We start from the raw sequence: 23,525 nt of genomic DNA on the forward strand, positions 1-23,525 counted from the left end.
CCAGTCCTTGTGTGTCCCATTTGGAAGATTTTCAGTTTACACCCAAGTGTCCCTGTTCAATTATCACCCGTTCAGCTGGAAAACAGGGAGCGATCCACCTCCGTCTGTCTGGGAGAGTCTGACTCTGCAGAGAGACACAGAAACTCACATCACAGCTTCTTTATGGTTACTGTTAAAACAAGACTGCGTCTCCTGTTTGATATTTACCACTGCGTCAGTTGATTGGGTTAAAATATTCTCACTTAAGCTGCATTGTCCTTTATACCAGGGGTGTCAAAGTCAAATCACCAGGGGGTAAACATGAACTTTGTTAGTGGATCAATTCATTGTTGTTTTGGGTCTGCACATTTACTGACTATAACACAAATATAGAATATCACTAGACTTGAATGTGAAAACCTTTTTTTCATCTGTCTTATTTTTTTATTTAAAAAAGAGGTTTAGTTCAGCATGGATGATCCTTTTTTTTATCATCATACTCTTTCAGACGAACCAGTTCTCACAATCCCAATACAACCAGTTTGGGATTCAGCGCATTAGAGCACTTAGTTTGTTGTTGTTGTTCAGGGGAGTCAAACTCCCGAGCACATTGTCTTAAGTCTTTTTTATCCCTTTTAAAAGCTCTGCCTCAGCTGCTGGCCAGTTATTCTGAGTTTCCATCTAAAATCATAAACCTGATGGTCCCCCTCTGCTTCTCGTCAGGGAATCGCCGGCACAGACGTGGCAAAGGAAGCGTCTGACATCATACTGACTGACGACAACTTCACCAGCATCGTCAAGGCCGTCATGTGGGGAAGGAACGTCTACGACAGCATCTCCAAGTTCCTGCAGTTCCAGCTGACCGTCAACGTGGTGGCTGTGATCGTGGCGTTCACCGGCGCCTGCATCACACAGGTAGGCTGAAGGATGCACACTGGCTCTGAAGTTAATGTGGGATGACTGCCCATGGTGGCGTCACAGCTGCTTAGACACCAGGATGTATCCATTTTGAATCAGACAGTAATGGTGGGCAGGTTGGTTACACATTTAATCAGTCTCTGTAACAACTGCCGTCTTTGGTGTTTTCACATTTGTGTGCACATAATGGTTTGTGTAATTGTCTTAAAAAAATCATCCACTAATGGACAGATATGGCAACTTTGGCCAGAGATTAGACTGTGACTGTGATGGTGTCCTCTGATTAGTGTGATCCAGCAATCGGATGTTTCATCCTGCACGGTGATTTTGACAGATCACTTTGACCGTTTGCACAAAAGAGGCCTGGGAGAATCCTGCCATTATGAAAATGATCATTAAAAAGGACGTTTCCACTTAATTTGCGTTAGAAATTAACTCAATCGGGACAGAATTCAAATAAAAATTACAAGCATGTCGCACTCAAATCCTGTTAGTCATGGAGTGTTCATTTTATTTTTCGTCTCAAAAGTTATTAGTCATCTCGTTAACTAATCAATGGTTTTAAAATATTCCCTCCAGACACATAGAGACAGAAAATACACTGCATTTTTTTGAGAACAGGAAATATACTTGTCTATATTACTTCAAGTTTTAAACTGAAGGATGAGTTATGTTTTCCTACAATACAGAACAAATTTTCCTCCACAGACTTTAAGCTTTAATGTCACCGAGTTTAAATGTTTCATATCCCTTCCATCAGTCAGGATGCTGATTCAGGATGCTCACGTTTGAATGAGAACTTGAAAAGATGAGAACGTGAGAACAAATAATGATGAAGACTGAGTTGTGTCATCTTGCTCATCTGTTAAAAAATCTGTACTGGTGATTAGTTATTTAGCATTTTTAGCCTTACTATAGTGTTTGATGCATCTGCTCTTACTACATCTGTACATTTCTTTTTGATCAAATCTCCACAGAAAAAAGGAAAAGGCGAGTTTTTTTTTTATTTTGATGTGACCGTCTGAGCGCTGCGTGGAGGAGAGGCAGCCGTGTCACATTTTTTTGTGTGTGTCTCTAATCAGAAAACTGAACTCCTGACACAATAAAAAAGAAAAGTAACTTGCGGTTGTGTATTAATTGAAAGGCTCACAGCTGGCAGGACAGATAACTAACTCGTCTACAGAGTAGAGAGCACAAAGTAGGCTAAGATACAGCCTGAAACCATGGCAACACGTCACCATCATAATCCTGAAATTTAACAGGGACTCAGCAGGTCTGTGGTCTCTGTGTTGTGTTTAGACTCACTGATCATCCAGCGCTTGGTTTCTGTTAGGCCACTGACATGTTGGCACAGATCATTAAAAGATGGTAATCTGATTCATGTCTTTATTGTATGTACAGAGGGCTGTCGTAGGTTTGATTTCAGAAGTGGAGGAGGTCCTTTGAAGTGTGTGTGTGCATGTATGTGCATTAGAATCAGTTTAGCAGATAACAGCAAGAGACAATTGTTAAGACCTGTGGAAAAATCATGTGGTTGCAGCAGATGGCCCTGTACCACCTGTACGGACTAGTCCAGTAGTAGTAGATTTTCAGCACCTACCTTTGGCAGCAGGTACACGTACCCCAAAATAAGGAACAACCGTGCAAAAAAAAAAACCCTCAATAACCCAAATAAATAAGATGTGGTAGCCTATGTAGGTTAGGTATTTATTTATTCACGATTTGAACTGCTTTGACCGAGGATACAGAGATCTCTGATGCAGTGTGTTGTTGCTGTTTTATATTCATTCTCTTTAGCTTTTGGGACATTTCCCTGTGTCCACAGTACCTGTACTTTTGTATGGTAATACAAATGGCCTCTTTGTAGACAGTAAGGTTTCTAAACTTAAAACGAAACTAAACATATAACAATATAATTGGTTATTGTGCTTAATAATCACAGTATGATAAACTGTTAAAACACTAACACTACTTATGTTATGTTAAGGGGAACGCTAGGTAGTCTTGTGGCTCCAGAGGGAGTTGTGTTAAAGCTGATAAATTGCTTGTTGGGGCAGAATCTCTGACCGAAGTGTTTGCAGTTGATTTGCATTGTGGGTAATAAAGTTGCCAGGTTTAGATAGAGAAGAATGTGTGGAATGAAGAAGTCACTATATCATGTTTAATTTCCTTGATAGAGACCTTTTGTAATAATTAATCTTGTATTTGCATCTTTGCTAAAAACTGTCACTGCCATATCTTCAGTTCAGCATCTTTTTAGGAGAACATGCACTGTATATAATTATATAAATGCATTTTTCTTTCTAAGTCTCGTGGCAAAGCAGTCCCGTTGTTTTTTCCGTCCTGAATAGTGTCTGCAGGTCTTCCGCTCATTTTTGCCCTCAACAACATCCACCAATACATCCCCTCCCATGTGGAAATTATGCTCTTGGATCAACCACAATATGCAGTAACATTGTGCTCCATGCACACATCCAGCTTGCATGTACAAACATGCCTTTGGATTCCTCTGTGTTGACATGGTTGGTGTCCAAAGGCGGCCACCACCAGGGGCTGCAGACATCACATCACAGTTGCAAGTAAAGTCAATGCAAAGACTCAGATTTGCACAAAGCAGCGTGAACTGAGGTGAAGACGTGTTTGTGCAAGTTGAAAATTATTAAAATTGAGAAGGAAAAAAAGGTTGTATTACTCTACTCAAAACATGCAGAGAGCAATAAGAAAAGGGAGAGTAACTGGAGGGAAATAACCAAAAGAAGAAGATGGAGATGTGTTACTGGTTGATATGTTTTGCTATTATGTGTTTGCTCGCTCAGATTTCCATTCCTTCCTGTAAATTAAACTTCTGATGTCTCCCCATCCTGCAGGACTCTCCTCTGAAGGCTGTCCAGATGCTCTGGGTCAACCTAATCATGGACACTCTGGCGTCTCTCGCTCTGGCCACCGAGCCGCCCACCGAGTCTCTGCTGTTACGTAGACCGTACGGCCGCAACAAGCCCCTCATCTCCAGGACCATGATGAAGAACATCCTGGGACACGCCGTGTACCAGCTCGTCATCATCTTCACCCTGCTGTTCACTGGTGAGTTAAACTAACAACATTCATTAGGAAAAGTGTTCAAACCAGATGAGCCATTCAACCCCTTCAACCAGAATCTGCCTGCTCGGTCATCTCAGTGGGCAAATATGAAGTATTGAAATTACTGTTCAGTTTATAAAAATATCAGTTAGTAAATCAATTTCAGAGGAGGTTCATTTTAAGATATTTATTATTTGCTGTCAAAAATAGATTATTAGATTAGAATCTATAGATTTGTTTTGTCTAACTTTTTCCTACATTGTTTCTCAGGTGAGACGATTTTCGACATTGACAGCGGCCGTAACGCTCCCCTGCACTCACCGCCGTCGGAGCACTACACCATCGTATTCAACGTGTTTGTCATGATGCAGCTTTTCAATGAAATCAACGCCAGGAAGATTCACGGAGAGAGGAACGTGTTCGAGGGCATCTACCGAAACCCCATCTTCTGCAGCGTCGTACTGGGGACCTTCGCCCTGCAGGTAACTCCATCATCATCATCATCATCCCATACATCATCATCTAATGCAGTTATTCCAAAGGTTTTTCAATCAAACAGTTATTTTATAGATACATTTTATGAAACTATGGCATGAATATTAAAGGAGGGAGGAAGTGGGTCACGCCAAAAAGGTTAAAGGCTTGACTACACTGGGCCGATGCAGGAGAACCGCCAATGGTGTGCTGTGAAGTCAAGGACAGCATGACTTTTTAAAACTGTAATTAAAAAGTCATTCACATCCACAACTTTATTTTTGTATGTTTCTTTCCTCATAAGATCGTCATTGTTCAGTTCGGAGGGAAGCCGTTCTCCTGCACAGCTCTGACCATCGACCAGTGGCTGTGGTGTGTGTTCATCGGTGTGGGAGAGCTGCTGTGGGGACAGGTGAGACCAGAAGCAGAACCACAGGTGTTCTGAACAAACAGCATCAGAGCCCGTTGTGCACAAACAACATGTACTCAGGAGAAGATGAAGAGGTGGATACACGAGGTTTGTGGCTGCAAACTGTTGCCTGTCACGCTCGCGCTGCTGCAGCGTTGCCATCACGACCATCGCCATGGTAATAAGCTCAGCACATGAAAGCGGCGCGAGTTGTTTACAAGCGCAGAGGGAAAACAAACCCAGCGTGTCAGTCCCTCTGTGGATACACACACAAACACACCATCACATGCATGATCCTGTTAAAATGTACACACACACACAAACAGGCTTAGAGCACTAACATTAAATAGACAGAAAGTTCAGGCATAAGATGGCTGGTGGGTTCATTTGGAGGGCAGAGAGACAGAGATGCTGACAGGAACAGACTGATCTGAGGTCTGTGATTTGCTTTAGAGGTTGTTTCTAACACAGAGACAGAAGGTGACAGAAAAGAAGGAAATGCTGATGTGCAGCTGCTGCAGGAGGCTTGGTGTGCCTCTCTCCTTTCTTTTTTTAACTGAACAAAGAACAATTTGCGGTGCTGTCTTACCTCTGCTGCCGTCTTGACAAAGCGCTCCAGGATGCTTTGCTTCAAGTGTTTGTGCATAGCAGTTGTAATGCTGTGATAAGTCATTTTCAGCTTGCAGAGCTTACGGAGTACCACATTATTTGGTATCTGTGGAAAATACTTCCAAACTTTAGATGGTCAAGTATGAGGTTTTTTTAGTTTTAGCTGCAGCTTTTTCTCCGAGGGGAATCCAGTCACAGAACCTCACCGAGACGCGCCGACACATGTTATGCAAATCGACGTATTTCTGTAATCAATGACGTTGATTATAATTCAACACACCATTACATCTGATGTCTATGTGATTAATTTAAAGATAACATATGTAATCATTATAAGAGTAACAAACACAGCAAAATTAATTTTACAGGATTTACGTACAAAGATAATTGTTCTTTTTCAGTAATTCTCATATGTTGTATTTTATCGAATTCCATTTAAATCAATATTTATTACATAAATTAAATACACTGTTAAATATATTCCTATGAAATAAATTCTAAAATACATGAGGCAAATATATAAGTAAATGTAAATATAAATATATAAATTAATCAATATACTTAATTTATTAAATCATTTTTATTTAATTTCACATTTAAATCACAGAGAGGCAGAGCAGGATGCCAGGGGTGCCAGGAGCCAGACCCGACAAGAAAACCACCTCAGTACGGTTTTCCCTGTCGTCAGAGAACCACACCCCCTTGATTTGAATATAACAGAGCAGGGAAATTCATGTGGCATTTATGAAATAAAAGGCCAACAAATTGGCTCCAGAAACACTGCATCCTACATTTCCCATGATGCAGCTGAATCAAATCTTTTTGCTAATCCCTCTTTGTTGAACCTCTGCCTGGTAAACATGGTTCAGTGGAGGGATCCTTTAACAACACAGTATTTTTATTTTTTCTCAGCTGATCTCAGCCATCCCGACCCACCATCTGAAGTTCCTGAAGGAGGCAGGTCACGGCAGCACGAAGGAGGAGATCCACGAGGAGCAGATGACGGAGGGCGCCGACGAGATCGACCACGCTGAGATGGAGCTGAGGAGGGGCCAGATCCTCTGGTTCAGAGGTCTGAACCGCATCCAGACACAGGTACGACCACCGCGCCTCACAATGCCTCCCAAGACTTACTTTATAACTAACATAACTTTTCATTTCAAGGTTTTTCTGATATCAGGCAATTATTGTTTATGAAGACAATGACATGACTCAAATATCCGTTCTGTCATGAGAGCTGCAGAAACCATCATTTGCCATGGTGATGCAGGACTGGGCAGTTGTCTCACTGGTGAATTGTTGTTTTAACCTTTGGAAGCTGTTCAGGTAAACATCTGACAGTTGTCATCTGAAAAAAACATACTTAAATAAAATTCAGCTGCACCCCCACCTCACCATCATCATTCTCAAATCTAACAATCGTCTGCTGAACCAGAGTTGAAGAACTGAGAGTCACAATGTCCCAGCAGAGACGTTGTGTTTCATCAAACTCATGAGGTCAAAGTGACACAGAAATATCCTGCCTGGATTGTAATCTTCACACATGAAGCAGAGATCAGACTACATGATTACAGCCCGATAATGGTCCGATGCGACAAACAGGGAGGTCGACACTCACTCGTGTTGTCTTGTATCGTCTGTCATCGTGGATGACAACAGGCGCAGCATCTAGGAGGCCTCACCATGATCTGACAAAAAGCCAAGCAACCCAGAAGTCATATGTCGTCTCTTGTACGAATTTGATAACTTCTACCACATGTTTGATGATGTTGATCAAAAGGAGCCCAGAGCGCTCTTCAACTGTATGAATGATGATGTTGCTGCTGTCAGGTGAGAGAGTCCTGACACCTTCCTGATCTTCTCTGTTCAAGCTGTGAAAGTCTGCAAGCTCTCATTGGTCGGGTTCATCCGGTAGATTGCTTTGCCTGCAGCGACACAGCTGTTAACAAGATTGACTGACTGAAAATGGTAGACTGTTGGATGTGTGGATACACGCCAAAGTCAGAGAAAGACCTGCAACATGCAATATTTGCAAGACGTTACGGGTCTCAAGAGAGACCTGGCCAAGGTAGCAGCCATACATAAACGAAAAATATTAAAATGCCACATATACAACATGACAAAATTCACAATCAAGCAAAAAAACATTAACAAAAAGTACAGCTATTCAAACACAATGACCTCTCAAGAAAACAACCACATGCCTCCTTCACCACATTCTTTATAATGCTTTAAAATTTATCAATTGATAGACACGTTTCTAATTTGAGATATTTTTGCAAATTATTTCATGGCCAGGGTGCATAGTATGAAAATGCAGTTTTCCTCAGATCTGTCAAAAAACCTGGGAAAAGAAAGAAAAGAAAGAAAACTTGTCGTGACAATAGCGAGTGCTCTGCTGCTGCTTACATCTATTCTGCGACCAGCAGCAGGAAACATGAAGTAAGAAAATTCAGCAATTTATTTAGTTGATATTTGCTGAACCATAAAGTAAACTTAATATTATTTCCAATGTATTGTTTTTACTTAAGCATCTATGGCTTCTCCAGCTGTTGCACATCACCCCCCCAGCGAGGAGAAAACACAGAAAAATGAGTCCACACAGGATCAATGAATATCACAGATTTGTGATAAGTCAAGTCAAGTAGAACTTTATTTGTCCCCAGGAGGGAGTTGTTGTGCAGTGGTAACAGTAAAAACACACAATATCAAAGCACACACATGGATGGTTAAATAAAACCCACATATATTAAGAAGTAGACCAAGATAAAAAACAACATAGAGTACATAAATACTTTTATTTACTTATTTACCCAGCATGGTTGATGGTCATTCTGATTTAACCTTTACTATTGGATTTTAGCAGTAAAAGGGCTGAAGGAGTCTTAATACCCGAAGGAAACTTCAAAACTCTAGGTGCAGGAGGTGGGTGCCTTTAAACTCGCGCTGGTAGCAAACATGGGTCTGGACACAGTTAAATTATTATTATCATTATCATCGTCATAATTATAAAATCTGCGGTGAAAACTCATCACCTTCTTTGGTTTAGCTATGATACTATGAGTGAAGAGATATCTTCGTGGTCTACCAAACAAACTACCTAAAAAGATTCATTAAGGGATTTGAAATGCTTCAGATTTGATAAAACGTGATCAGTATAAATTTAAATAAGACACACAACAAAACAGTAGGATGAGACTTTCAGTTTCTTTGCATTTATAAGTATATGTTTTTCTGTGGGAGTTAAACGAGAGAGAGAGTGAGTGCGTAGTTCTCTTCTTGATGCAAGTGAGGACCAACCTACTGTTTCATACATATTTATCACCAGTAATGAACCAGATTGCACAATGGTAAAAACTGCATCATATTTTTTAAGGTGGAATGAGCAACATGAGAGTGCAGGATGTCTCCATAGTCAAGCACAGACTTGACAATTGATTGATTGTTCTCTTATAATGCCTAAATCTTTATGCATAAACCACACTGAGATTACTGTAGCAGCATCAGACGACCTGATTGGTTGTTCGAGTCTCTGTCTTTACGTTGTCTCCTCTGTGACACAAACTGTCCTCCACATTCAACATGTTCAGTCAAATGTTTGTGTTAGAAAACACAGTGTGGGTTAAACTGGAGATATTTAACACACACACACACAATGCAATTCGCTGTCCAGTTAATTTCACACTCTGCTGCTGAGCTTCAATACGGAACCACTTTATTAAAACATAGAAATTAAAGACAGCATTCAGCGTGGAACAGAAAGCTTGCTGGATCATTTTATTCCTCAGTCAGTCAGTGTTGGAGGTAAACAGCAGCACCTTCACATTGCCATCTTCCCCTGTGACTCATCTCACAGTCTGGGACTTTGCAGTGTGCGTGTGTGCGTGTGTGTGTGTGTGTGTGTGTGTGTGTGTGTGTGTTATCCTCCTACAGGTTAGATCAAGACTCACTAAGAATTAGCATGTCCACAGGCAGTCCCATTCTGTCCCTATGGGGTTCATTAGCCTCGATGCTAACACCCACCTACAGTAACAGCAGCTGACTCTCTGCTCCCACACACACTCAGTCGATGAGAGAGGTCAGGTGTATTCCTCTCAGCAGTGGACTTATTTGTAGTTATTGTGGCCGGAGGGTAAACACATGTGAATTAATAATAACTAATATCTTCTTCTGCCTTGCCCTCTTGGGTTTTTCTGCTTGACCTTGCTGAAGCTCTCTGCCTTGTCTGAGAAGTCTATCTGAGAAGTCTCAAAAACTCAAACTGACACAATATCAGACTTTACTGCCCGTCGTCCTTCCCAGGAACAACATTATCTTATCTGATACCTTAATCACTGTGTTTCTGCAACAGTTATACATACACACTTATTTTAAGTGGCTATAATTGATATTTTTATATTAACAGGACAAAAATGACAATGTGAAAGGTGTCACTCATATTAATGAATTCATAGAGAATCATCACATTAATCTGCAGCTACTCTCGACTTCATAGCTCACTATTTATCTGTCCGACACACCACTTTACTATTTTTATTCACTCTTGTTGCTCTCATAGCGACGCTTTTGGCCGTAGTAAGCAGCAGTTTTCAGCAAAAATACATGATAGCAGAAAGACACATTTAACAAATAGCTAGTGAACACAGCGGAACATTTAGCAGCTAAAGAACCATGTATTTCCCTCAAGAGTTGGTAGAGACCAACAACGGAGCTAAAAGAGAGTGAGTATTCGACTTACAATCGCATGACTCCAAATAAATGATAATGTTGCTCGGTAACTGTTGGATGTGTAATTAAGCAATGGAGTTCCCCATATCAGCTTAAAAAATGTTGATTTGCAAATCTTGTGTTCAAACTTGTTTCCGCTCCCCCCCAGTGGCCAAAGAAATCAGTTAATGCAGGTTTAAAAGCCGAGGTTTGAAGTTAATTCTCGACCTGGAAACAATAGTTAAGAAAACAATTATTAGAAGCTAGATGAGAAGTCCTTAAAGTCCTGGATGGAAATTTAAACATCTACAATTTCATGACAACTTGGCAACTTCAGATCATTTGATATGATCAAAAGCTGCTGAGCGGACAGGCGGGTGCAGGCTTTATGTCAGTCGAGGTGGAAACCCTGATTCTGATGCGTGGAGTGTCGGAAAGTAACCTTCATCTGCCCTTTGTGAAGCCACAGAGCGTCACGAAAGAAGGAAGTGATGCGAGGAGGATCAGAAAGAAAGCCCTTGCCCTCTTCTGTCTCTCTACCATCAGAAACAATGCAAAGAAAAGAGCTCTCTCCTTTCCCGTCATGTCTGTGTATCTGTAATATCAGTCTGTCATCCTCCTGGGATGGGAGGATGAGGGGATGGAGGGGGAGGCAACGAAAGGCTGCAAGCTAATTAGGTTTTTATCTCTCCACGCTCCTCTTCCTGTCCTCCTCCTCTCTAATCCTGGTGGGCAGCGTTGTGCCGCTCAACGCCTCGACAGTCAAACACAGTGGGGGAATAATTGGTACAAGCAGCACCTCGCTGCCGAAACTTTATCAGTCATTCCAAGTGACACAGTTTCTCCTCTTTCTCCTGTCTCCACTCGTTCTTCTCTCAAAAGTGCTTTCAGCCTGATTCAACAGCTCTTTATTCGTTGTCTCCTTCATCCCTTCATTCTTTTCAGAGCTTCTGGATTTTTACATTTTGCTTTTCACTAACTAAATGACAGCTTTCTCTGTCTTTATGCTGTTTCTCTCAAATGTTCCTCCTCTTCCCCTCAAACCTGATCTCTCCCTAGTCCACTTCTTCTAGTCTTTGTTTCCGTCTCATGTTCTTCTTTGTCCCTGTACCAACTTGATGATGATGTCTTTCTGAGTAGGTAATACCATGGAAAGATATGTTACTAAGTTTTTAACATTAATGCTAGTTCAAAAGAAACAAAATCCAAATGTCTTTATACTCCAGTGTTTGTTTTTTTTGCCAAAAATAAAAGATCTTTGCCTGAGTGGTTTAAATCTGGAAAAAGCATATATACACGTATATTCATCTCCACTTAATAATATGTAATAACATGTGATCTGTATGTAAATTTTTTATCTAGATAATGGAGAAACTCATGGTAATGGAGGGGTAAATGCAGCAGAACACATAACATCTAGATTTGACCATCTGGATCTGGTCTGATTCACATCTGTACAGTTTTGAAACAATCCAGATTAAAATCCACCCATCAAGTTGTATAAGGCCTTTTCCTGCTATCTCAAGCTGCTCTTTAAAAAGATCCAGACGAGCACTTCCTTTGCAAAGGGAAATAACCCCTAACTTCTCCAGAAGTCTTTCTTTTTCCTGTTTCCTCTGTTTCTCCGCTATCTAACGGTGTGTTGTGGGTGTCCTTCCTTCAGATGGATGTGGTCTATACCTTCCAGACGGGCCAGGCACCGGTGCCCGGTGCCCTGCGCCGCCAGCCGTCCGTCGTCAGCCAGCACAATGACGCCACTGCTGCCAAAACTCTCTCTAGCCCCACCCACCTAGGGCTTAGCTCCTCCTCCTCTCTCACCAACTCGGCCGGGGCTCCGCCCCCTGCTGCTACTGCTTCCTCCTCTACTGCAGGCAGTGAGTCTGTGACCAGAGGCCAGCTAACATCACGCTTCATCCAGCTGGACTTTTTTTCTCTGTTTCAACTGCATGAAACACTGAATGCTGCATGACTCACTAAATCTATCACACTGTTTCTGCCAACAGCGGATGTCTGAACATCCTGAACTAATCTAAAACATCAGAATGATTATCTGAGTGTTATTATAATTATTGTTATTATAAACAACTGACGGATATAACATTATAGCAATTACACAATCCACATTTTGGGGGAAAAAGACTTTATTCTCTTTATTTCTGAGAGTGAGATGAGATGATGGATATCAATCTCATGTCTGTGTGTTAGGTCAAACGTGGTTAGCCATCTTAGCAAAAAGAAACAGCTAGCCTGGCCCTGTCCAAAGCTCGAAAATACACGTATAAATATACACCTATAAAGCTCACAAATTACAAGAGTGCAAATTTCAGTCTTTTTTTATAATTTTTTTTTATTAAATTGTATATATTTGTGAGCCGTTTTTACAGTTTCACATCTTCAAAAGGAGCCAGTGGGCTTGGGGCTGACACAGACGGAAGTCAGAAAGTCCTGAGAGATTAACTAACACAGCGTTGCCTTCTAGTCTTTTCATTAGAAGTGCTGACAATAAGAAAAAACATGGCCAGCTTTATTCTAAAAAAAAACATCTAAAAGCTCAAAAAATTAGCTTACAGACAACCTGCTCCATGTGTTTCCATCTCTGAACTCCACACTGTTTCTATGTGCTTTCTACTTCACCTTCCTCTGCTTTTCCATCTCCATCTTAATCTCGTTCTCCTCCTTTTTTAAATACCTTTCATCACCTCTCAGCCTGCTGCTTCTCCTCCTGCATGTCATGGAGATTTAAACTCTTAACATGCTTCTATTAACCTGACATGACTTGCTGCCTGACGAGTCGATGACAGACACACGTGGCCAACAAGAAGAGAAAGAAGCTTTGAATCGCTCTGATTTGTGACAGAGATCCTTCTTATACTTTCTTTGTTGATTTTTTTTCCTGTTTTATCTGAGGCGACAGCCTGGGCAGCGAGATAATTTAATGGGTTAATCCTGAGCAGGGTTGAATCTGTCAGGCTCAGCAAGTCTCTCATGGTTTAACAGCCAAGAGCTTTTTAACTTGAGAGCTGTGTTGTGTGTGGTGGTTGCATGTATGCTCTAAGCCTGCAGCTCTCATGTGGTTCAGTAATAGAGAGCTTTGAACTGCAGGGTTATTAATTATGATGAAGAGTGTCTGCTGGTGCGTATAAATCAGTGTGATCAGCTGCAGCCTCTGTGGATTCATGACAGAGGAAGCGGTTTAAGGCAGAGAGAAGAGAGCAGCTAGAGGACAAAATGATTCTGGTTCTAAATATGATTATAAATACTTAACAGTGTGCATGTGTTTGTTGTTTTTCCCGTGTGTGTGTGTGTGTGTGTGTGTGTGTTTACTGGGGCCGGTATCGTTTGAAAATCTTCTATACTAGTGCTGACACCATCAAGGCTCAATTACCAGTTGGCAAAGCGAGCCTTAGACCCCCAAGTGCCCCCAAAGTCACAGTTTTCCTGCATGTCCGTTGGCTTTTGCTATTTATACATATTTGTTTACACATCAAAATTTGTTTAATTGCAAATTTGTTAGTGAATTTGCACATTGACGTATAATATCAACAAATTTGGGTCCTGTTTTATCAGATAACCTGTGCAGCCGTACAAGAACTTTGTCAGAGTAGGGAATCAGGGCCTATCTGATCAGAAAAGTCAGCAAGATGATGAATGTGACTTTTCAGTTATATATACTAGTTTCGGCCTACACCAAAAAAGAATTGAGGTTCAGTACCCAGCCCTAATGTTTGCTATGTGTTCATTATGTGGGGGAACACAACTTGACTGCAAAGTCACACTATGAGGACCTGTGTTGCCTCTAATTAATCTGACCATGGATATGAAACTATCCTAACTTGAATAAATTAATAATGAATGAATAAAATGTCAAATAAAATAATATAAGAAAAGAAAGTCAACAAGACTTTGGTGGTCTTGTCTGTTTTTATGTAAATAAAAATACAAGTCCCCATAATGTAAATCATTCCATTTTAGGGTGAAGACTTTAAGGTTAGGTTAGAAGAGAAGGTAATTAATGTAAGTGAATGTAATGTCCTCTGATGTGATGAAGATGACTCTGTGTGTGTTTGTGTGTGTGTGGGGGCGGGGGTTACTATATTTATCCAAAAACCGGAGTCCAGCAGCTTTGTGGGGACCACTGTGCTGGACCCCACAAGTTTAAAGGGTCAAGACTTGGTTTTAGGGTTGAGGGTAGAATTAGGTTAGAGGTAGGGGTAGGGCAAGGGTTAACGTAAGGCATGTAGTTATGAAGGTTAAGGTTAGGTAAGATGCTAGGGAATGCATTATGTCAATGACGGCTCCTCGTGAAGATAGTGCCACCTGTTGGTAGAGTTTTTTGTTGCAGTTTGTCTTCCTGCACTCGGCTGCCTCCAACATCATCATTGTATTTTCTTTTAACTTTTTGTGTTGATGTTTGTGGACATTATTTTTTGTTATCCCACCATGTTCTCATCCAGCCAACCTCTGTTTGACCAGTTGTGTTTTGTGGTTTTGCACCTCCCCGCCCAGATTCAGATGCACGACCACCATGTGTACCATCAGTCCCTGCAGCCTGCTTGACATCACTCTGTCATAACAATGGAGTCTGTAGCTGCCCATCTGCTTATCCTCTGACGTTTCTTTTCTTCCTTTGTTTCAGATTAAGGTGGTGAACGCGTTCCGTAGCTCCCTGTACGCCGGGCTTGAGAGCCCAGAGTCCCGTAGCTCCATCCACAGCTTCATGGCCCATCCTGAGTTCGTCCCACTGTCCGAGGAGGAGGCTCGCATCCCCCCCATCAAGGAGACTGGAGACGAGATCGACCCCCTCCCCAGCGCCTCCTCTAGGTCGGGGGGAGGAGGAGAGCCGCCCAGCGCCTTCACCCACAGCCGCGAGTCATCCATCTGAGCTCCTTCTTCTCCTCCCTCCTCTCTGTCAGCATCATCTGTCATCACACCAACTGAACTGTCGCACTGAGGAGGGAAGTCATCACTCTGCTCATCCCCTCATTCTGCACACACACATTCTTCACACCGTCTTCACCCCTCTCAGTCATTCCTGCCACGTTGTGTTTTACATACTGACTGTGGCATCGTCCTGCCTGTAAGTTTGTCCCTCCACCACCACAATCACACGCATTGTATCAGCAGAGGGTGGAGTCCAGAGTCTCCACTGTGGAAGGCTTGTCCTTGTCCATTCATGTATATTTTTTACTTGATGATCCTTTTGAAAAGCTTTTAAACTTTGTTGGGTTCGATCTTTGGGGGACTCGCAGCAGCATGTCGTGTTCTGTACTCGCTTCATTCCTGCGTAACGCTCTCAAAAACGGCACCGAACTTTTCAAAAGAGTGCAGTGATTCTCATGTACATACGCTTTTCGGCTCCTCCACACAGCTAATAGCCGGGTTTGGTGATCAGAAGATTTTTAGGCAAAAGCAAAAATGTAATCTTTTTTTTTTTTCTTTTTTTTAACGATCGTAAAATCATGGTTGATTCAGACTCCTGAGAATGTCTTGTGAGTGTGACACTACAGTCTTCAAGGTTTAGTTGTTTAAAAAATTGTTCTTCCCTTTATCGTTTTTGTATGTGATGGTTTTTCTTTAGCTGCTGTGTTGCATGTGGAAGGACCGAATGTTTACTACCCAAAAATATCTAACATGGCGGCGCCCAGAGCAGAGCTGCTCAATGGGGGTCTGATCTCATCTCATCCAGTCAGGGTTCTGGTTCTCTCTGCCCCTCCCCCAGTACGTCCACATTGTTGATAGGAAGCACGAGTGTGGTTCATGTTTCCCCATCTAGTAGGATGCATGTTATGTTTCATTCGTGTTGAGTCGCATGATAACTTACGAATGAATATTTGCGATTGTGTTTAGACATGTGTGTTAGTCTACAGCAGCGTCGGTTCAGAGCTCCACTAACTTCCTGTCTGTAGGACTGAACATCCTGTTAACACAACAAGACAAGAGCTGACTCATCATTACTCAGCTCATGTTGAGGAAACAGCAGGAGGGCAGCTAAAGCCCTGAAATACTCCTTGCAGGGTTCGTCAAAGTATTTGAAAGTTGGAGAAATGCTTAATTTGAACTTTTATGTTTTCAAGGTTCGGAATATGCTTGAATTCAAATTAAGTCCTTGAAAAATGCTTGATTTTTAACATAATCTGGTGTTTCATCTACACACTCTTTCATGTAAACCAAAAATCTTTTAATATTGAAATGAAACTGTTTTTTTGTTTGACTTTTTTTTTTCTCCTGGCGTCTCACACCAGACGTGGAGTGGAGCTGCTTGACTGACACGGCCACGAAATGAAAAGGGGGCGTTTTTGCGTTCCCCTCCACGTCAGGTATAAACCCGACATCAGGGCATTGAAGATAGCTAACTAACTATTGTACCTGCTCATCAGCTACTAGAGCTACTGATTTTGTAATTGATTTAGTAACATGCCTGGCTGTCTTTTTATTGACAACTGGCTGGCAAACGAAAAATAAAAAAATGACTCCTAAGAGGAGCCAAATTGATTCATAACTAGATAAGTCTTTGCCTTGTTTATTCCTAACCTGGAAATTAGCAAGCATTAAATAATCATGTTCAAAACTAATATAAACAGCTGCTAAAATAAAAGTGACAATACATTGATTACTGTGGGTATAAAAGAATTTTTTAAACCATTGCAATTAAAAAAAAAAACAATTTAAATGTGATGGTAAAGGCAAGGGGAGTCTGGACATTTTTGCTTTAGGTACCTTGAAAGAGCTTGAATTGCACTTTCTTGCACAAATCTGTACGAACCCTACTACAGTAGGTGTATCCATAGGTGGACCTGTAGGCGAGTAAACTCTGCGTACAGTACGTGTGGCCCTAAATTTTGTGGTTCCTTGCGAACGTGATTCATCCATGCATACCCATGCTGGGTTGCACTGATAAAATGAGGCCGACAAGAAAGGATGCAGCATTCCCTGAAAATTATCTTTCCGCTCCAGTTGTCTATGTTTGTACCAGCAACTGTGCACTGAGCTCGGTGCTGGTTTCAGTTCAATTAGGTTAACAAATAGACACAGACGGAAACGAAAATACTCCAGGGATGAACGTTATCACTCATTGTCCATCAAATGCCAGTCTTATCTCCTTCCTCCTCCCTCTCTCTCTCTCTCTCTCTCTCTCTCTCTCTCTCTCTCTCTCTCTCTCTCTCTCTCTCTCTCTCTCTCTCTCTCTCTCTCTCTCTTTTTATCTCCCCAGCTTCTCCCTCTGCCTGACATGCTCATATTAGATAATACCCACCCTCTTAATGTTTGGCAACCAGTCAAAAATGACAGATGACAACCTGTGACCGTGACACTGTGAGGCGACCCCCCCCCACACACACACACACACACACACACACACACACACACACACACACACACACACCCCCACCCCGCTAACCACTGCCCCACTGTGCCGTCCTCGCAGATGACAAAATGTCGACATTTAAGTCACTTCTTTTAGGTTTGGACTCTCCAAACTGAACGCTACTGCCACAGGATGAGGAAGTGCTCATCCCTTTGTCTCTCAAAATAAACGTCCTTAAGGAGACCTGGGTTGCAGGAGCACCAGATTAGCCCCAGTTTACCTTGTCTTCTCCCCAGACACATCCTCAAACTCTTCCTGGTGACTCATGATGATAATGATGTTTTATAATGTGACTCAGATTTAAAGTAGAACTACTGCACCTCTGTAATAAAAACACAAAGACTAATAACAATTTAACCATTTAGAGGCTCTCAAGCGTGCCCACATAGTCTTTACATTGGCTTTAGATGTAATCTCTGCCTCTGAAATTAGCTTTGTGTTAATTTTGAACACGTTAAAATAGGAATGTCTCCACTATCGATGAGTCTGTTTTTGTGTCAGTTCAACAGACAGGAAGTTAATAGATCTCTGAACAAGGTCTGGACCGTCTGCCTGTGTTCAGGACAAATCTTAGTACCAGTTCTGATGTTTTTGTTCCCCTTGTTTGTCAGATTTTCTGAACAGAAACTAAATCAGCTGTCAGTGACATCACACAGCGAGCAGCAGAGAAGGTGTTTGATCGTCATCCCTCTCCGCTCTGCTGTGTTTGATTAACAGACGTCAGTGTGGCGGCCACGCTGAGGTTTATGGGAGACTGACGATGTCACCAGTCGGCCTGTAGAGTTTCATCCACTGTGTGTCCCCGCTGCCGCTCAGTATGTTCTGCCTGCCATTGTCTGCAGATTACTGTCTTAAAAGAAGAAGAAATCATCTTCCAATCAGAAGCAGCGATGCATCTAATCCCCGCAAAGTCTGACTAGCAGCCATCAACCTATCAATGAACCAGGACACGTTATTGAAGTAATGTGCTACTACTGCCATATTTCCAGCTTTTTGTCATGACTAGGTTCTTCCTCTCCCCTCTGATGAGCTTTTTCTATGTAACTCAGAGCCATATTTTATAGGTTGTCTGTATTGTTTTTTTTATCTCATTATTATTGAGGTTTCCTTTGGACTTTCTCACCCCTGACCCCCCTCCCCTGGCCCTTTACTCCAAACACGACCAAAAAGCAAGGAGAAAATCTTCAGTCGTCACTGCCGAACCAAGTTTAAAGGACCTCTACAATGTTTACATGAAAAGCAAGTGGGTGGCAGTTCGCCTGCGCTTCTCTCATCCGACCACTTCCCTTTCATTCCCTTACTTTCCTGAATCTTAGAGTTACTATTTAACTAAATGGGGAATCTTTCTTGCATGTTTTTCATATAAAATTCAATGTTTTGCTCATTTTTTACAATTCTTCTGTATTTTTATATTAAGTACTTTTTAATATTTTGGAGATATATGAATATATATGTATAGGCTGAAGAGTTTGGTGACAGTGCAGTACATGAATGAGATGAATCTATCGTGGACTCTGTCTTTTTACAGCTCTCTAAATATTTATGCCACGTGTGTCGTCTTGGTCACCTGATGTTAGGGCTCAGAAACCTGCAGTGACTTGTTTACTTCCTGTTGGCCGTTCAATTGGAATCTCAACAATCTAGTTCCATCAGCCCCCTTTTACATGAGCATATTCACGTTATGTTGTGATACACTACACGCTATGTGATTTGCAGTTATCCAACTCCATTAGAGTTCAGCAAATGCAACATGAATACAGCTAACTGTATCTAACATTAAACGGGAGTGTATAATTATTTATCCAACCGCTGGGTTTCTTTGTTTTTGTACTTTGAAGCTACTACGACTGATTTCTTTGAATGAGTGGACTGACTCTGTTTTCCAACTGGCTGTTGTTGGAGCTGACGACTTTAAAGAGGATCAAAGCTGTGTCCCGCTTCAGGCACCGCCTCCTTTGAAAGGGGCGTGGCCTATGAAGGCGTGTCTGCCCCTTTTCCAAAAAATGAGCTCCAATCCCTTTTAGACAAACCAAAACTGAGAAAGTAACCTGAGGACCAAAGCATATGTGCACAAGTGACTCTTATTTTTATTAACTGGCCTTGACCCAGTTTCCCAAAAGCATCTTCAGGTTAAGACGATCCTAGTCCAATTGTAAGTCTATGGGCTCTGATCCAAATCGGACTTGAGGACAGTTAGACCTGGGCCAACACAACCTGATTAGACTGAATATAATTTGAACCCAGCTCGACTTGGGTCTTGGGTCAGGTCTAGTTTCCTCTCTTCGTTATTAGTAAGTAATTCCAGTATTACTGTGACCAGGAGCTGTAATACCTTTAGTAAGTTTGTATTTGGAGTTTTTGTTGAAACTTCTATTTTGGTATTTGAACATCCCACAACGGCTCTGTACAGAACAGTTTTTGTTCATTTGAAGATGTTTCTTTCACTGATTTGAGCGTCTGTTGCTGTACATGTTTGCAGACTGTGGGGTGAGGGGGCTAGGTGGGCTGTCTAATTATTACTAGGGCCCCAAAAAGACTTGGGCAGGCCCCGGACCACAGGTTGCGTCGTCAAAATTCAGTCCAAAGAAGGAAGAGACGCCACTTTTTTCAGCTTCATTCCTAATTTTATATTTGGTTGTGAATTTCGGACATTAAAGAAGGCGGAGCCTGTGACGGGACACGGCTGCAGCTGTAGATCATCGCCATTTTATACAACTACTAACTTCAGAAACATTTCCTGGGAAGAGAGCAGGACTGTTAAAGCGCTCATGACATTGCGCTCTTTCTGCCGTGTGTGTTGGTTATAAATGAGACACAGACGACGTTTCCTCTTAGTTTTCTGCTGAATCTGACCTTTGCTCCTACAGTCAGTGCAATGTAAATATTGTCTTATAAGTGAATGAAGTGTACCTGCTGTCTGTGTCGGTGACAGGAAATGGGGAGAGGGGGCAATCAGCCAATCATCACCCAGCAAAGCTTTAAGAATGTTCTGCCAAAGTCGTTCTCCGTTTTCTTTTCTTCTTCTGCACAAGTTTGTTTTAGAAAGTTTGACATGACCCCCCTCCCTTCCTCCCTCCCTCCCGCCTGGTTAAGATTGTCCCTCTGCTCTTGCCATGGCCTTGATGTGGCTGTGGTGGTCGTCTCTTGGACTGGTTGCCCTCACGTCTCATGCCAGGTGCACAGTACAGCACCGCCATCAGAGGCTCCAGACCTGTTTGTGCTTGTGGTTTCAACTGCATCACAAATATAACAGTCCAGGACGAGACTCGGCAGACGAGACTTGGGGGGGAAAAAGAAGGAACTCGCTTCTTATCCAGTCGGATTTTGACTGCGGGTCTTCCTCTTCAGAGCACTGCCTCTTTCAGAACAGCTTCCTGTCATCGGATATTAAGGAATTCTTTGGAGAATCTTCACATCCACTTCATTTGCTAATTAAAAAAATGTTTCAAATAAACTGGATTATCAAAGTTGGAAAAGTCATAACCACTTAACACATATATCTATATATTTATATATTATCTCTGTATATTTATATCTAGTATATATTTATGTATATATATATATATATATACATAGATATAATTAGATATAAGTATATAGATATATATGGTTTCTCAGTTGAACTTCATTGCAAAAAAGACTGAAAAAGATTTGTTTTCTGTAATTACTATGATACACAGTAATAGGCGTTGGTGTTATTTTTGTATAAACATAATATCATCTATGTGGCATGCATGACATATATACAAACTTTGGTGGTTTAAAGCAATATGTCCAACCTGGTGCGATTGGTTCTGTCGTGTTCTGTGTAGCCTAAAGCCACTCTGTGCGAAAAGAGATTTTAAAAAAAAAAAAAAAAAAATTGAGAGAAACTGCATTCGGATAAAACTAACCGTTCAGTATATGTGTTCAATGTTCTGTGTTCTGCATGTTTTAGTATGGAATGAAACATCCCAAAAGTTTGACTTGTTTTTCAAATGAAAAATCTCAAATACTCGCCCCAAACACATGCAACATTACACACACACACACACACACGCGCACACGCACACACACACAGACAGACACACACATATTTGCACTGTGAGGTGAAACACACTGAGGAAATTAAACTGTGTGACTTCTGATGGATGGATTGATGAAAGGTGATTTTTGTTTCCATCGTATCTTTATCCAAAAACATCCACCTGTTTCATCCTCTCGTCCCACCACGCACGCACGCACACGCAACACTCAGATTTCTAGATTCTCCTGAACTCATCACCCACTCATCTGTGCAGTGAGAGGAGTGGGGGAGACGATGACAGTTAACAAGACCTGAAACATTCAGCATGTGGTTCAGGTAGGCTTCAGTTCTGCAGGTGTCATCATCTCACCAATCACATCCATTGATCTACATGATCCATCGTCATCCTGCTTCTCTCTACTGGCCAGGTTGGGGAGAAAAATGAGGATAATGGAGTTTGTTGGTTATTTGTAAAATGTCTGTTTGTTGGACAGATAAGTCAGTATCGGCGTGCATGTTTGCTGATAAGAAATGTCAGTACAGAAATGGTAATTAAGAGATGTTGTATGTCCACCACAGTGCACCGTAACATGTATGGCTGCAACTATTCAATATTGATAAGTCTGTCAATTATGACTTTTTTTATCGATCAATCTATATTTTTGTCTCTAAAAATTGTCTAACCTGTCATAATTTCCCATAGCAACCAAACCCCCAAATTATTCAATTTACTTTTATATGACAAAGCAAATCCTCTATTCTGAGAATCTGAAATATAAGAACGTCTGACATTAATTGATTTTCAGAATAGTTGCCAATTAATTAATCAACAGAAAATCAAAAGGCAAACATTTTTACATTTGTTTAATTTTTTTAGCTCTAATGAAATGTCCCGTCTGTTACATGTCTTCACAATTCTTTAATATCCAAATTTAAGGGAAAATGTTTGTTTATTTATGTGTAAAATTTCAAAATTGGTCAGATGAGAGATTTGCAATAAAAAAAAAAAGAGTTCCGTCTTCAAAACTGATAGTTGCTTAGATTTACATTTAAGTCTGACTTCACTGCCATTTAAAAAGGGTTTGCCCAGATTTTAATCCCGTCTGGGAGTAAACATCTAAAACAGAATGAAAACCACAAGAAACCAAAAACTTTCTGTTTCTAAATCAAACAGCTTTGGAGTTTTTAGAAGGGGTATTTTATTTATTTTTTGATGGAGCTAGCTGTTTCTGCTTCCAGTCTTTGTGCTAAGCTCGGCTAAATATGTCCTGTCTGTGTACTGGACAGACAGATGACGAAACTGGAAGTCTGACCCTGGAAAAGAGAGAGAACAAGAGTGTTTCATAAAATGTGACTTTAAGTCTGTATTAACACACGGCAACATGATTTAATAAAGTGAATGAGTAAATGTTTTGTACACCTGCTCAAGATGACTTCAGTTAGAGAAATCTGTGTAAAAATTTTTATTTAGTGATTTTTCGGTTTTCATCAGGCAGTAAAGGTGACCGTCATGGTGACAACGTTGACGGTATTAAAATTTTGCTTCGAGATGGTGGTTTGGCAAATCTGGCAGCAGGATTCAAGAAATACTGAGGTCATGAATCCAAAAAAATCTCTCTTTTCTCTTATTTGGATTTATGCTATTTCATTTATTCAGTTACTGTTTACATTTTATGTGCAGATATTCCCCAACATGGAGGTTTAAATTCTGTTTCAAAGCCTTGCTCATACTGCCAGGAATACAGGAGGACATATTAAATCCTATGTTTATGATTTGTTGTGTCCTTTGACTTTTCATCTAGCGCCACATTTGTTATTTGTCCAACACTTTTTTTAAATGAACAAATAACAAAATAATGACATTCTCATCAGCCTCAGCTCAATTTGCGTTTAGTGCTAATTAATAAATGTTAACATGCACACAAGCTAGACTAAGATGGTGAACATGGTAAATATTAAACCTGCTAAACATCAGCATGTTA

At 41.1% G+C, this 23,525-nt stretch overlaps 1 protein-coding gene across 5 annotated transcripts in view; it reads left to right on the forward strand.

Annotated features, from left to right (window-relative positions):
* The window catches only part of LOC119886904 (plasma membrane calcium-transporting ATPase 1-like), a 100,365-nt gene extending 78,697 nt beyond the window's left edge, over window positions 1-21,668 (forward strand). For 2 of the 5 annotated variants that reach the window (XM_038697885.1, XM_038697883.1), the window contains exons 15-21: window positions 703-894; window positions 3,765-3,978; window positions 4,246-4,457; window positions 4,754-4,861; window positions 6,380-6,562; window positions 11,838-12,048; window positions 14,811-14,948. In XM_038697885.1, the coding sequence (XP_038553813.1) occupies window positions 703-894; window positions 3,765-3,978; window positions 4,246-4,457; window positions 4,754-4,861; window positions 6,380-6,562; window positions 11,838-12,048; window positions 14,811-14,815 (1,125 nt within the window). In that variant the 3' untranslated portion in view covers window positions 14,816-14,948. Of the gene's footprint in view, window positions 1-702; window positions 895-3,764; window positions 3,979-4,245; window positions 4,458-4,753; window positions 4,862-6,379; window positions 6,563-11,837; window positions 12,049-14,810 lie in introns of all 5 variants that reach the window. The other 3 variants (XM_038697882.1, XM_038697884.1, XM_038697886.1) reach the window with 2 other exon arrangements.
* Window positions 21,669-23,525: the final 1,857 nt, after the last annotated feature.

This window comes from Micropterus salmoides, unplaced genomic scaffold, assembly GCF_014851395.1.
Source record: "Micropterus salmoides isolate LMB-PRFRI ecotype aquatic unplaced genomic scaffold, ASM1485139v1 Ms_hic_scaffold_4, whole genome shotgun sequence".
NCBI lineage: Eukaryota > Metazoa > Chordata > Actinopteri > Centrarchiformes > Centrarchidae > Micropterus > Micropterus salmoides.